Source organism: Protopterus annectens, chromosome 8.part0 (assembly GCF_019279795.1).
Source record: "Protopterus annectens isolate FY-2018-M chromosome 8.part0, PAN1.0, whole genome shotgun sequence".
In the NCBI taxonomy this organism is placed as follows: Eukaryota; Metazoa; Chordata; order Ceratodontiformes; family Protopteridae; genus Protopterus; species Protopterus annectens.
This window is the reverse complement of record NC_056741.1, coordinates 1,569,215,520-1,569,231,428: the sequence shown is the minus strand read 5'-3', so window position 1 is coordinate 1,569,231,428 and position 15,909 is coordinate 1,569,215,520. Positions and strand designations below refer to the sequence as shown.

The following is a 15,909-nucleotide window of genomic DNA, read 5'->3' as shown; positions in this document are numbered from 1 at the left end:
TGGAGCCACCACAAAAGATCCTGTTTGCAGCGGTTGGTAATTACAGTCAAGTAAGACATTGGTTGATAAATCCGAGACCACTGGGAGGCAAGTAACCATTGCAGGATTCGCATGTGATATCTTGGTAAGAGAGACAAGAGTTATTGCTGCTGCTGCCATTGAGCCTTGAGCGTTTAGGACTAATTTTGCTGGCACTCTGTTGTTTCTTAGAATATGAGAGACTCGGAATCTGATGCTTTGCAGTCTTTCTGGATGAAGAGAAGCGATTCCTGTGACAGTATCTAAGCAGGCTCCGATGAAGTCTAACTGCTGAGAAGGTTGTAGGCTTGACTTTTCAAAATTTATTGTTATGCCTACAGATGTACAGAGGCATAGAGTGTAATCTCCTGCTCGTTCTAACTGATGCCTGGTGGTAGCAGTAAGGAGCCAGTCAACGAGGTGTGGAAAAACTTGAAAGCCCTGCAGTCTGAGATGAGCTGCAACCACTGCCATGCATTTGGTGAACATCCTGGGAGCTGTGGTGAGTCCAAGGGCAGTGTTCTGCACTGGAAATGACTGGCACCCTGCCAGAAGTGCAGAAACCTCCTGGAGTATTTGTCCATTTTTATATGGTAATAGGCATCCTAGACATCTACCAAGCACATCCAATCGCCTTTTTCCAGGAATGGAAGTATTGAATGTACCAAGACCATCCGAAATTTGCTTTTCTGAACTGCCTTGCTGAACTGGCTGAGATCCAAGATGGGTCTCCAGTCCCCTGTTTTTTTGGGCAGTAAAAAGAACCTTGAGTAAAACCCGGATCCTGTTTGGTCTGGTGGGACTTTTTGGATGACTCTTTTGTCCAGTAGTTTTTGAATTTCTATGACTGCTGCTTTTCTTTGACTGGGTGGAATGTCCAGGAGTTTTTCTTGGTTATTGGTGGTAAGGATAGTGGAATTTTGTAACCTCTGGATATTATTCCCTGCACCCATTTGTCCGTAGTTAATATTTGCCCGTCAGATTGGTGCAGAGAAAGCCATCGCCCAACTGCCTCCAGTGGAGGGCAATTTGGGCCCCCTTTCAGGAATGCTGATAGGAAGTACCAGAGAAAGATTCTCTGGACCCGTAGTTTTGCGGTCCATTTCTGCCTTTAGGGCAGTAACTTTCATTACTTCACCCTCTGCCCCAGGGAAAGTTTTTGCTGCGTGAATCCTAGAAAGGCCCTTTGGATTTTTTAAACCACAATCTCCCACTTCTCTGTTTCCTAGAGTAAGGCCACTGAGGAGTGGAGAAACATCCACCGATAGCAGAAAGGGTCTTGGCATCTTTCTCACATCTGGCTAAAGTGTCTTTTACCTTGGTACAAAAAGGTAGATCCGTTAAATAGAGCATCGACAAATTACATTTTAAATGGCCTGCAAAGTTACACAAGCACATCTAGGAGTGCCTTCTAATGGCTATGCCTGAATCCACTGCTCAAGTCATCTCTTCAGCTGCATGAGCAATCAACCTCATGGATGAGTTAAAAATCGCATCAAGGGTTGCTAGCTGAGAGGTAACTTTGTCCCTTATCCCTTCAACTACTGCTCCTGAGAGGGTATCCAACAGCTCCTTGATCAGATCCCTCTGTAATCTTGTAAAGTGGGCCATATAATTCAAGGACCTAAAAGTGAAGGTCTTTGAAGCATAAACATGCTTCCCAAAACTATCTAAAGTCTTAGACTCCTTGTTAGGAGGATGGATAGGTGGACTTTCCTCTGCGAACTCCTTCTTTGTGCCTGTCACTATCACCATGGCATCAAAGGGTATGCCTTTAGACCACTGTGGCTCATTCTTGGGGGCTGATAGGATATTATCAAGCCTCTTGGAGATCAGCTCGATGGAGATGGGCATCTTCCATGCCCACAGAGTGATCAACTTAATGAGATCATCAGCAGGCGGAGAGATCCAAGAAGTAGAGGGTTGGGCAAGAAAAGCCTCCAGGTATACTAACTCTTCCCAGGAAGACTGGATGGAGGGCCAGCCAGCCTTCTGTTTCAGGATTTCTAGGATGTCCCTGAAGGAAATGTCATCAGGGGGTGACCTGGAGGAACTTTCCCCTTCAGTAAAATTGGTATCTTATGTGAAACTCTCCTCAGGGTAGTCTAAGTGCTTCCTCTTGCACTTCTTCTTCACAGGTACTTCCTCAGGTGTGTCCAAAGAGGAAACCACCAAAGTGGTTCTATCCTGGGATTTTGGGCCCTCTGTCCTGGGGATGAGAAGGATGGCAGCTCAGTCTGAGGAGATGTAGAAACTAGTTCTGACAGGGATGGCATAAACTGTGAGTCCCTAATGGACAAAGCCTTCTCCATGATCCAGAAGGCCACCCCCCCCCTGTAAAGGGATGGGAGCCCAGAACCAAATCAGACTCCTTTGGAACCAGGGTCACCTCCTGTGACCCCCAAAATAGAAGCCTGGGTTGATCCTACAAAGGCCGAGGCATCAAGGGACATGGACATCTCCAAAGTTAAGAGAGTCAAAATATGGTGATGAAAGGTGTAGTCATTTTTGAGTGACTTTCCTAGGTTCTGTTTTAAGAACAATCTTTCATTAAAAGGAATGTCATATTACAAGAATCCTACATTGAATAGAAAGGGTATGTTTGTTCGTTCGGATAAAACTGGTACTTATCCATGTTGGTTATGTACTTGGTGCAACTACATCAAAACATGTGATAGCTATGTACATTCAGATTCTGGTCATGTTTTTAGGTGTGTTTTTTATGCTGACTGCTCCAGTCATGAGCTTGCATATCTGGCAGTGTGCAATCTATGTAGTTATTATGCTGTTAAAATGAATCACAGCTTAAGGGATTGTATGCTGTATTAGTAAAGGTGATACCAGGAATGCTTTGGCTAAGCATCATATTAGTGCAGGTGATAGTCATTCTTTTAAGTTTCTTGTTTTAGAATTTCTTAAGTGGAATATCAGGGAAGGTGATGTAAAGACTAAAAAAGAGTGTCTAGAAATAAAATTGATGTTATTATTACAATTGGATAAAGGAAGAGGTTTGAATGAACAGGTTCCTTTAAAACCTCTACTCAGATCACATGCATTAGCCTGGTAATTTTTTTAGGAATTTAAATGGTTTGCTTTAGAAGTGTTAGTAGATCTGATGAAGCACATCATATGGTGTGAAAGTGCTTATCTTTTTGAATTTTTTTTGTTTTTCTGTAATAAAGTTTTATAAATTTTAAGAAGTTTTGCCATGTTAAACTAGTTCTTCTTTTATTTTAATTCAGTTACGTGTTGTGAAACCAGTTTTTATCTGTTTCTACTGGATTTGTTTGTGCACTTTTTAAAGTATGCCCAATGTGGGAGACAAGCCCCCCAGACCACCACCCCCCATATTTATATATAAGAATTCCACAGTCGCAGCAACTCAAAAAGGGGGAAATTTTCCCAAAAAAGGCCATCAGTGCTGGCACAACTTACAGACAGTAATTTCCTATGGAATAACTTTGTTTATTGATGGGTTGATCCTCAGACAATTGAAGCTCAAGTGCTCAGTCTTCATCCACCGGTAGGTTACCCATTGCCAATCCCTAAATCCAGGAAATGGAAGTTTTTTTTCCCTTAAATATTGTAAACTTCTGAACTAAGCTTTTAAACTGAACTTCGTAAACTGCAGAGTTAAGCCATTTAAATTGAACTTTTTTTATTGGATGAGCAAAGCTGTTTAAATTGTATTGCACTGTGTTGGGAAGAGCCTATCTGACCAGCCCACAGAAGAAGGAGGTTTGAACCAATTGGATGTGTAGCTTTGCCTGGCAGTCACTGTGTTCTAATTTTTTTTCAGCTGCATTGAGCTGTACTTTAGGGTCTTCTGCTGTAGCAATGATTTACCAGATGTGACCTTCCTACTGATCCCATTTTTTTTGTAAAACTGAGCTAAGTTCTTTAAATTGATGATTGTGTGTTGACAGGAAGTAGCTAGCTGGTGGTCTGGATAATTGGCTAACCCAGAGAATACGTAAGTTTTAATAAACTGTGGGGTTAATTTTCCTGGATGTTTAAGCTGTGACTTATGTACCCTTAGACTGTATTTTGTTGGGTTGCATTGAACTATGCTTCAGATCCCCTAATATGGTAGTGACTTATTGGATGTGACCAGGCTACTAATTCCACAGCATCCAGTCATATGGAACCCTGTTAGATTTTTAAGAAAATATTGAGCTAAACTGTTTATTATGTATTGTGCTGGGACAAATGTCTGCCTGTATGTAGGTTGCCTTGTAAGACAATGCAAGTGACGAGTAGACTGTGTGATTGACTTAATCAAGAACAAGCAGGTCTGAATCGATCGGCTGTGTAACTATACTTGGCCTTTAATAGCTGAGATTTGCATGCTGTTGCACTCTATTGAGTTGAGCTGGACTGAGTCACGCAATAAGCAGCAGTGGGGAATAATGTATTCCATGGAAGTAAGGCGCTAAACCAACCCTGACAATAGTATTAGCATCTCCATATTATCCATCATTATAGCTGTTTCTTAGTCCAAATTCCACTTTGCTGATATCAGCTATGCTGGGAGAATTAGCATTTAGCCAACTGCTAAACTGATATTGTAATCTTGTCATAAATCCCCATTTACCAATCAACAAAGCTGTTAAAAAATTAAGTCCTGATCTTACAGAAAGGAAAACATCCTTTATTGTAATCTTAGCTGTTTAAATATGGCTTTTTGACACATTCTTAAAAGGGGATGTGTCTGTTACTGTAACCCTTCATTCAACCATCAATTGCCGTTCATTCTAAAGTGAAACACAGCTGACACATTTTTAGTTAATAATTTAGTCACTGATCCCTCTAGCTTCATACACTGAGTATTCTGAGAAAGTGTAAGAACTTTGTAATGCTCACAGACAATGAATTTATACTGAAAACCAAGAATACGATCCATGAGAAATATATGTATCTTATCAACATGAAGGAAAACCTCTCACTTAAAACAGAAGTCTTTGAACACCACACATCTTGATAAGTACTTCTGCCTGCAACTACCAAAATAACTTATGTTGAGACTGTTAAAATATCACTTCCAAAATGTCCTGGAGCAACACAGACTACGTCTAAGCATTAAAGCACTATAACAATACTTCCACCCTCTCATACAGCAGACAATCACCATTCTGTGGCCCATAAGCCTTCCACTACCACAAACTCAGAGACTACAAGTACAAATGTTCTAATAATTAGGGATTCCATTCATTGTCAGGCACATGAACATCATGCTGTCAGTGTTGGAAACGAACAGACTAACAGCCATTTGTTTCTCCCAGAAACAGGATACATGATTCCACAAGGTTGCTCAGTCCCCATAGGAGTGAACTGTCCACACAAATCCTTTAAAAGTCCTAAAAAATATATCTCTTGGATGATTGGACTTGCTCTTGCTCCATTTCTGGCTAAAATACTATTTCTTCTCACTAAATCCTATATTGACTACTGCAGCTTTTCTTTTCTTGTAATCCAAGCTGATATTCTATGCTTTCCCTCTCTGTCATTAATATATCTTCTCCTCTGGCTATTTTATTTCCATGCTCCTACCTATCTTAGCTCTCTCTCATCTCCTCTGGCTATTTTATATCCAAGCACCTACTTATCTTATTTTTCTCTCATCTCCTCTGACTATTTTATATCCATGGTCCTACCTATCTTATTTCTCTCTTATTAATAGATCTCCTCTGGCTACTTTATATCCATGTTCCTACCTATCTTATTTCTCTCTCTCATTAATATATCTTCTCCTAGGGCGGCCATGGTGGTCCAGAGGTTAGTGTTGCCACCTCACAGCAAGAGGTTTTCCAGTTCGATCGTCGGCTGGAGTGCTTTCTGTGCGGAGTCCGCATGTCCTCCCTGTGGTCGCGTGGGTTTCCTCCGGGTGCTCCGGTTTCCTCCCACACCCCAAAGACATGCTGTAGGTGGATTGGACACTCTAAATTGGCCCTAGGCATGAGTGTGTGCATATGTGTGCCTTCTGTGGAAGGTTGGGCACCGGGCTGGCAACTCGACACTGTAAAACTCCACTGCCAATCATGAGCTGACAGGTGATCTGCTGTGGCAACCCCTAACCGGGAAAAGCCAAAAGAAGAAGAAGATTAATATATCTTCGCCTCTGCCTATTTTATATCCATGCTCCTACCTATCTTATTTCTCCCTCATTAATATATCTTTTCCTCTGGCTATTTTATATCTATGCTCCTACCTATCTTATTTCTCTCTCATTAATATATCTTCTCCTTCAGCTATTTTATATCCATGCTCCTACCTATCTTATTTCTCTCTCTCATCTTCTCTGGCTATTTTATATCCAAGCTCCTACCTATCTTATTTCTCCCTCATTAATATATCTTTTCCTTTGGCTATTTTATATCTATGCTCCTACCTATCTTATCTCTCTCTCTCATCTCCTCTGGTTATTTTATATCCAAGCTCCTACCTATGTCAGTCTGCTTATGGTCTGTAATCTTTCTCAGTTCACTAAGTAAGATGCACTTATATTGTTATTGTTAAATTTTGCTGGGCATATACTGATCATACATATTCATAAACTGTTGAATTATCTGCTTATTTTTTGTTGTACAACTGTTTGAAAATTGTATTGTAAAATCTTATTAGAGGTTTTCTTCCCATAACTCCACTGAAAAGGGGTTCTGCCCAGTCAGATGATCCAGGTAAACAAATGTAAATAAATATTAAATAAATAATTTAAGGATTTCAAACAAAGAAATGTGTTTATATTCTTTGATGACCTGTTTAAGTTTACCCTCAGTGTCACCACACTCCAAGACAGTTTACCTTCTTTTACTCATGAATTCTACTCCAACATAAATACACAGAACAAGCAGCTCACACTAGGACCAAATATAATGTAAAATATACAAATAAAAATAAATTATCTTGGTGGCCAATGCCATAGATAAACTATATAACAAAAGAAAATAAAAATGTAAACCCCCAGAGCAAATCTTCCCACATCAAAGACTATCAAAACGATCAGCAAGCAACTGAAAATGTCTGGCAGAAACACTACACTGGGCATGAACTGAAACTATTATCAAAAGCAATGGTAACTACCAATTATTAGGAAACTGAGAAATAGCACCATGTAATACATGGAACTAATCAATGATGGCATTACCACCTTTGACATGAAAGACATAGTCAACATACCAGAAACAGTCATCAAAATCTCAGAAATCACTTTGTTACATGCATCCCCTAAACTCATCATAGGTCAGGTCTTGCCTGTACTCTGTCAGACAAAAAACGCCACTTCATTGGTCCAGACACTTTGACTGGATTTCTAAATAATAGCACCAAACCTGCCCTTGTTAGATCCTTCCTACACTAGTTTAACTTAAACCTAGCCACAGAGTATATCCCTAAATCATAGGAAACTGTTATAGTTGTGTCTCTGCACAATGGCATTCTTCAGCTGACTACCAGGAATTCTACACATAAGTACATCTATCAAGCCTAATCTGTAAGGCCGTGGAACATATCATATCTGATTTCATAAACTACATTATTATAAATCTCACACAATTAAACCCACAGCAGTTTAGTTTTACCAAATGTAGATTTTGTCTACTCAACTTAGTAAACGTCTCTATTTATTTAATCATTTGTTAATATTTGATTACCAGGAAAGCCCAAATCGGTAGGAGTCCAGTTTCAGCTGAGGCCCGGAGATAAGAACTCCAAAGTATTACAAAATGTTTAAAGAACAATAGTTTAACAGTTTTTAAAACTAATACAAAAAAAACTACAGTTTAAATAATTATACCAAATTAGACATAATATGAAAACATTAGTTAAGAATAAATACACGTTATATGACAATGATTTAATAATTAGGGAAATTGTAGCCAGTTTATAAAGAAAATAAGGTAAGTTAGTATAACACAAACAGGAACTACAATATGAAGTGAGAGAAAAGCAGGCATATGGTATATTTAGGGAGAAAGCCAGGGAAGAAAAACTGATAGAAGTAAGGGAGTGAATAAAGGATAGTAAGGAGGTGTAAGGTATGAATAGGTATTTGTTCACATTTAAGGATATAGTTTATGCTGGTGTTGAGCAAGAACAGAGGAGAGAGGGTTTGACCTGATGGATAGAGATAAGAAGTTCCAGGCCTTAGGAATATGGTACGAGTACAGACAATGCCTAGCAGATTTGATAGGTTTGTGGACAGACAGGAGTTTTTGGTCACTGGATTGCAATGACTGACTGGGCACATAGTTATGTAGAATGTTATTTAGTGCTGTGGATTCTGACTTTTATAGGTTCTGGATAATTTTGTAGGTGGCAAGAAGCTGTGTATATGTTAGTTGATGGGGTAGTTCTAACCAGTTTTGGTTTTGTGATGACTGAAGGTTAGTAGGGATGGGAGTGCCATAAAGAAGAGAGTGGAGAAGATAACTAGTGGCAAGTGTAGCTTTAGTTGCATTAGTGAGAAACTTTTTGGCTCTATAAAGCATCCCTAGTTTTTGATGAGGTTTTTTGTATGCAATTTTGTATATGCAGGTCGAATTTAAAATTATTGTCCACTATCATCCTTGAACATTTTCTATGAGAAGTGACTTCAATGGTTTAATTATCAAGCAAGAGGACTTTACATTTTCTTTTTTCATGGGAGAGGAATTTGGGGAAAAAATAGTAGTTTGTTTTTTTAGGATTGGGCATTGAGTTGTGAATTACAAAGCTATGTTTCTGTTGCCATTAAAGTTTTCTGAGTAATTTTTGGTGGTGTGCCAGTTGTCAGATGTCAAATGGGTGTGGAGTCATCTGTGCACTGTATTAAGGAGGACTATGGTGTGGATGTCTGGGGTGTGTTGGTGAGAATGTTAAAGAGGAAGTGACCTAGAGGTGTAGAGAGAGGGTGGAGTGTGATTTTACTGTCCAATACCTATTGGACAGGTAACCTTTAAATGATAGAAGGATAGGCTGAGAGAGACCTAATGAGGACATTTGAAGTAGACGATTGCTGTGGCAAACTGTGGCAAAGGCTTTAGACAAGTCTAGAAATAAGGAGGAGATTATCTCTAGCTTTATTGACCATATCAATATAGGTTAGAAGTGCAGTGTTAGTATTATGGGAATGAGGGAAGCCATGTTGTGTGGAGGACAGAAGTTCCTCCTGCAGGAAATAGGCAGTTATTTTTGGATACATGTTTCAAGTATTTTGGAGGGGGGGATAAGATTGCTATAAGCCTGAAGTTAGTAATGTCTGTAGAAGTTTGTCCTTTGTGCAGAGGGATAATTTGTGACTTTTTTCCAGAAAGAAGGACCATGGAATTCCTGAAATGAACTATTTATAAGGATTGAGACAGGGTAGGCAGTGCTATCAGCTGCTATTTTAAGGTATTCTCTTGGAAGGTCATAAGCTGAAGTAAAAGATGGTTTGAGTTTTTAAGAGTAGTTTTATATCGATATGGGCACAGTTTTACTCCTCCTCTCTTTTCTTAATATTGGTTTAGTAATTATAGCCAAGACAATGTTGTATATTAAAAATGTCTCACCTACAACTGTGATTATGTAATTTATATAAATATACCTCCAGTTGACGTCAAACTCCTGTTGTATAGTAAAGTCTCTTACTTATCTCGAAGTTGTACATGAACAGAAAATAATAATAATAATAATAATAATAATAATAATAATAATAATCCTTCTGCACTAGACCGTTACTAAACTGTAGCAAAAGTTGATTACTCTGGCTAAAATGCTAGCACATATTAGACATTCAGAGCTTCTAGAATATGTTAATAAGCATGAGCTACTATTTCATGCACAGTATGGATTTATGACAGGGCAACACACACCCTGTTGGACAGTATTGCTCACATAGAGAATTGCCAACCTTTACATCACCGTTCTGATTAGAGAATGAACGTTCTCCACCATGATGTTAATGTACAGGTAGTGACTGCTGAAAAACTAGTTCACCACTTCACAGCAACATATTAAGCTGCTGTGAAGCTTGGACATTTGAAAAACAAACAGCAGTCATTGTTTTACCCTTGCTAAGCAAATCTAACACTGTGTGTGTGTGTGTGTGTGGGTTTGTGTGGCTGTGCATCTGTGCATGTGTGCGTGCGTGAGAGAGAGAACAAGTTCGCTGACTGCAACAGGAAGGCCATTGTGAAACTGCAATTATTAACTGCACCAAATTCACAGTGATTTACCCAGAGAACAAGAAGCAAAACTGAGGATAGTAAAGAAGGAGGGAGTTGGTAAGGCTTGCATGCTTTTTGGGGGGGGGGGGGGGATTTGATATGTATAGCATTTTTTAGTCGCTCATTAACAGTATTTTGCTGCTTAGCAACAGGTCTCATTATTAAGACGGATTTGTACTAAACTTCGAATATGTGTTTTAGCTTCTTTGATTTAAAAAAAATAAATAAATAAATACATAAATAAATAACTGGATTTTCTAATTTGTAGACCAAATGACACCTTCACTTGTACTGACTCCTGCATGAGTATAGTTGAACCGAGCCAGAACCTCAAAACTGATTACTCTGACAGGAGTTATTCATATTACTACTCCAGAGAATTAAAGTTAGAAAGGGAACTTTTCTTTCTGACTTCCTACCTTAAACATGACCTCATGTCCAAGAGTCAGGAATTCTGCAAGAATAATACATTCTTCCAAGAAAGGGCAAACTCATCCTACTTCTGTCTTGCTCCTTTAATACTGTTTTTTGTGTCACATATTGAGGCGCTTCACTTTATTGCATTGTATTGCTATGCTGTTGATTTCCAGACTTTCTTCTATGTCTGGAGAAAACCCTATATGAATGTTGGGTTGATGAAAGAGAATAATATCAGAGAGACAGAGAGAATGAAAAGGTGTGTGTGTGTGTGTGTGTGTGTGTGTGTGTGTGTGTGTGTGTGTGTGTGTGTGTGTGTGTGTGTGTGTGTGCGTGTGAGCAAGAGTGACAGAGAGGGAGAAGACGCTGCCCTCCTTTTTTTGGCTGGTACTTCAAGAATTCATTCTGTTTTTCACTACACTACATACTCCTTTTGTGTGTGTGTGTGTGTGTGTGTGTGTGTGTGTGTGTGTGTGTGTGTGTGTGTGTGTGTGTGTGTGTGTGTGTGTGTGTGTGTGTGTGTGTGTGTGTGTGTGTGTGGGTGTGTCTGTCTGATTGTCTGTCCGTCACTCTATATACATATGAGTATGTCTGCCTGTCTGTGTTTCTGAATGTATGCATTTTTATGTATATGTTTGTGAGTTTGTCAGTCTGTCTGTCCTTCTGACTGTGTGTATGTGTATGTAGACATTAGATACTTACATAATTGCACTACAACAAGTTTGAAACATTAGGCAGAATAAGTATTTTACATGAAAAATATTTAAAAAATTAAATAGTATTAAAAAAAAGAAAATTATTTAACAGATAGCCCATTCTCTAAGGACAATAATGTCCTTCAGGATGTGTGATACTCTGCAAATAACACCCTTCCAGGTGCAGCATTTGGTCTCGGAAAAACCCCTGGGCATCTGTTATTTACTCATTTCAACATTATTCACATTACATTATTATTATTATTTTACAGATTTCATTTGCAAAAACATGGATTTACGGATTCTAACTAGAGAAGATAGTCTGTGAATGAAAAAAAAGCTATTGATTTGGAAGATCACACTTTACTGTTAACACTGCTTTAAGTATTTGATTTTGGCAAGGTCTACCTTAAATGGTTTAGAAGGTATCTTGGTAACAGAGCCTTTCAGTTACATCTAGATGCTGTCTTCTTTAGTGATGCACACTAAATTTAAATAGGCCACATAGGTCAGTATTAGGTCCATTTTTTTTCAGAATGTTTGTGAATGACCTTGCCTAGGCAAACTGATTAAGGATCATACTTTGTGCTGATGTTTTAATACTTCCCAAGGCTGTAACCCCCCCCCCCAGAAGATTCTGAAATAAGATTTCTACAAAATGTCTTAATTATGTCAACATTATAAAATTACAGGGGGATACTAATCAAACTGTAAAAAATGGTACCAAAACGTGGGAAAAAGATAATGCAGCCAAGAAGAGAAATTAGATTTAGCATAAAAAACAACTTGATTCCTTTGTTCATTAACACTTTCAACTTATACATATAAGACTTCATCAGATAACTAGTAAAATCAGGAAAAAGGTATTTAAAAGCCAAAGAAGTCACATGACCTTTTCTAACAAAAGCCTTAACGTCACAGTCATAAAAAACAGTAAATAAATACTATACAAAATATGTATAATCATAAATATAAAATATAATCCAAACAATCACTATAAATATTAACAATAATAAATATACATAAAGTATCAGTCATCTATTATAAGCACTTAAAAAAGTAGAACAAATCCCAAACGTATCCGTGCTGGAACAAGGCATGTAAAGGCAACTCACAAATGTCTCTCCAAGCTTCTTATAAGCTTATTATAAGCCCTTAATTTTAACAAGGGAGAAATAGAAATAGTCCTATTAATACCGGGAATACAACAAGCATTCAAAGAGAGCTGCCAAGCAGTGTCTCTCTTTTCAAGTTTTAAACCCCAAGGTCCACCTCTAATACTTCGAATCACTTGTTCAACTACAAAAAACTTGAAGGAGTGGTCCGGATATAATTCCACATGTTTGGCAAGGGCATTAATAGTGCTGGCATTCTTAATATTGTGTAGATGTCAGTACATTCTTTCTTTAAGTGGTCTTTCCACCTTCCTTACGTAAAAACACAAACACGTCTGACAAGTAGCAATATATACTACTCCCTGAAAAGACAGTTAAACCTACCCAGTATATTGATAGTAGTTCCATTAATCAAAAACACATCTCCCGTGAGAACAAATTTACAATAATTACACCTTGAACATCAGAGCATCCCTTTGTTAAAATTGTTATTGGTCTTACTGGTGTCAGACTCTAAGAAGGTCTTAAAACTCACACTTTTTATATAAAACAAGCGGGTGATTCCCCCAGTTTTTCATGACTCTCTGAATTCTTCATCACCACATACCCCACACCAGTTCTTACATAGAATAGATCTAATAGTGTCACTATTATAACTAAAAGTAGAATATAGCTATTACCAAACTTATACCTTACCATAGATCCTAAGACCAGAAAAACGGAGCCATCAACATCAGAAACCTCTCTCCTAATAACAGGGGTAAAAGGCTGAGTCTCCATTTTATGAATTACTTCACATAATGCATTATCAATAAAAGACTCCAGATACCCTCTTCATAAAAACATAGTTTTAATGTAGTAACATTCTTCCACAAAATCTTCAAACACATTTGCCATCCTTGCTGCCCTGAACAACTGGTCTTTTACAGGACCTTTTTACGGGAGATAGGGTCAAATAGGTGGCCTTCCTAAAAATTCTAGAAGTAAACCCCTGCCTCTCAAAATATTTTATTAACATAACATCCAGGTAAGAAATCTGGTCTTTCCCTATTTCATAAGCAAAAGAAAGAAAATCGGTCATTCTCTGAAGAAAAGTCTACAAAATATGGAATCAATTCCATCCTGTCCTTCCATACAATAAGTATGTTGTCTAGTTATCTAATGTATAAACACCATCAATCCTTGATGGTACTACCAAACACAAACCTTTTCTCCCATTCAGTCATCACAATATTAGCATACAAAGAACCACACGCTGAGCCCATTGCTATACCTTTGAGATGATGGAAAAACTGATAGTCAAATGTGATGAAATTGTTATTCAAAACTAAAGACAGCAACAGGTTGACAAATAAATTAACCCTATCATGAGAAAGGGTGGTTTCCCATAAACCAAACTAAGCCTGTACTATGTGGAATACAGGCATACAACTCTTTAACATCAACAGTCAAAAAAGTAATTGTTTCATTGAAATGTAATGCATTACATTTGTTAAGAAAATCCCAAGAGTCTCTACTAAGATGGACAAACTTTTTCAATTCCTTCTTTAATTGAAAGTCTAAAAATTTCTCTATAGGTGCAGTGTGATAGACACCCTTGCACCTACAATTGGTCTCAATGGTGGATCATTCAAATGTTTATGAATTTTATAGACTACAAATTCTAGGAATTGTTGTATTCACCAGAAATAAAAATCTAAATTCATCAGAGGTGATTTGCTGCTGTATAAGCATATCATTCAAATTCATCGTAATCCTCTCATATACTAAAGCCATAACTTTTTCTGAAACTTGCGAGTAGGAATCACCCTTCATTGGGCTTCATAATAAGAATGTTGCAAGACTTAAAATAACGCAACATATTAAGTTCTTCATCAGTAATATTGGAATAAAAAAAAAACCCTTTGGATGTTATTCTTAAAACAAGCCCTAATATCAAACTCACTTGGTTTTTCGATCAGATAAACAACAGGGTGAAGAGGGGTTATACATGCTAGTGACCATTAATGTACTTCTTAGTTCAGTATCACCCTGAAAAGTCAAAGCAAAATTAAATTTTCTAGTATAAAGTTTTAAATCCATCAAAGTCTCAACCAGACTTGCCCATTTAGAAATAACAAAGGTAAATCCCTTTGATAAAAGATCAGCATGTCTCTGTTCAACCTCACAAGGACTAAAATTAAAAATGTAAGATTTGCTTTTCGTATTTTCATAGTGGATACTAATAAAATATTTATAGTCCTGTTAGGATATATACAACGATTCAGTTGAGACTCACAACTAAAATAACAAACCCATGTAATGAACAGAATCTTAGAAATATCCTGATGTCCTGTTTGACTGTTTTAAAAACACAGAATCTATGAGCACAAATGCCCTACATCAGTTAATTTTTTTAAAAAAAGTTTCCAGTTTCATTCAGGAAAGCACTATCTATAAATGTACTAATAATCATGATATGCATTCCATGTTATTTCTCTTTATTTCTTATAAGCTTCTAGTCATAGTACATACAATATGCGGTTTTACTTTCCTTTCTGAACACAGTAATTATCATTGCTATACTACACAGAAGGCAGATTAGATGGCAGTAATCGGTATGGCAACCTTAATGCTTGCCATTTTGTCATTCGACTTGTTAAATTAAGAAAGCTCATTCTCTCTCCTATAAATAAACCGAATATTAACAACGTTTGCATTTATTATCTGTTCAGTTATCAAGAAAAAAAGAATTAACACTAAGTTGGCCTGCTTTTGGATTACTGATAGGAGGAAAGCTCGCCAAAGTAAGGCCACCAACATGGCATATCTATAAAACACATCAGGAAGAAGTCCATATTATTTTGCCTTGTCTTTCTGTACCTGTAAAAAATAGCTTTAAATGTATTTTTTGGGAGAGTGGTTTACTGCTGCAACTGCCCCGGTAAAATCTGTAACCTATGTAACCTATTTTGTAACATACATAAAAATGTCTCTGAAGTAATCACATAACCAAAATCTAGGCACAGAAAATGAAATGTACTGCTTATGTATTATTGCTTGAAAACTGTAAGAACATATATATTAGAATCTTACATCTGCCTTTTGTTTGCTTTCTGGTAAATGTAATGTCTAAAAAGGGTCTTTCAACCTGCCTAGTTATAAGATAAATAAATAGTACAAATTGTGTTGCTAACTATAGGCATTATTTACAGTAAGTTACACAGCTGTGTTTCTTTTTTCATTAGGGTTACGTTTGTATAAATAAAGGGACACTTTGGAGTTATACTGTAAAATCTTAGGAGTAGACTGACGTGTGGTAACAACTCAAATCTGCATGGATTGTTTAATGTATATACTACTCTTTTTTTTAATTTCTAGGTTGGTATGAACAGAATATGTTCTACTGAAGCTGTTTGCTATTAACTCTGACTTTTGTGAGTTTCAAACTGCTACCAGCTGTGGACACGGATCTACAATCGTGCCTGAAGATTACTTTGC

General features: G+C 37.5%; 1 protein-coding gene across 1 annotated transcript in view; it reads left to right on the top strand.

The window, feature by feature from the left end:
- Nucleotides 1-15,909, top strand: part of ATP12A (ATPase H+/K+ transporting non-gastric alpha2 subunit) — a 534,499-nt gene that overhangs the window by 518,495 nt on the left and 95 nt on the right. The window contains exon 23 of the mRNA XM_044081130.1: nt 15,790-15,909. This exon is cut by the window's right edge and continues 95 nt beyond it. Within this exon, the coding sequence (XP_043937065.1) occupies nt 15,790-15,818 (29 nt within the window). The 3' untranslated portion in view covers nt 15,819-15,909. The remainder of the gene's footprint in view (nt 1-15,789) is intronic.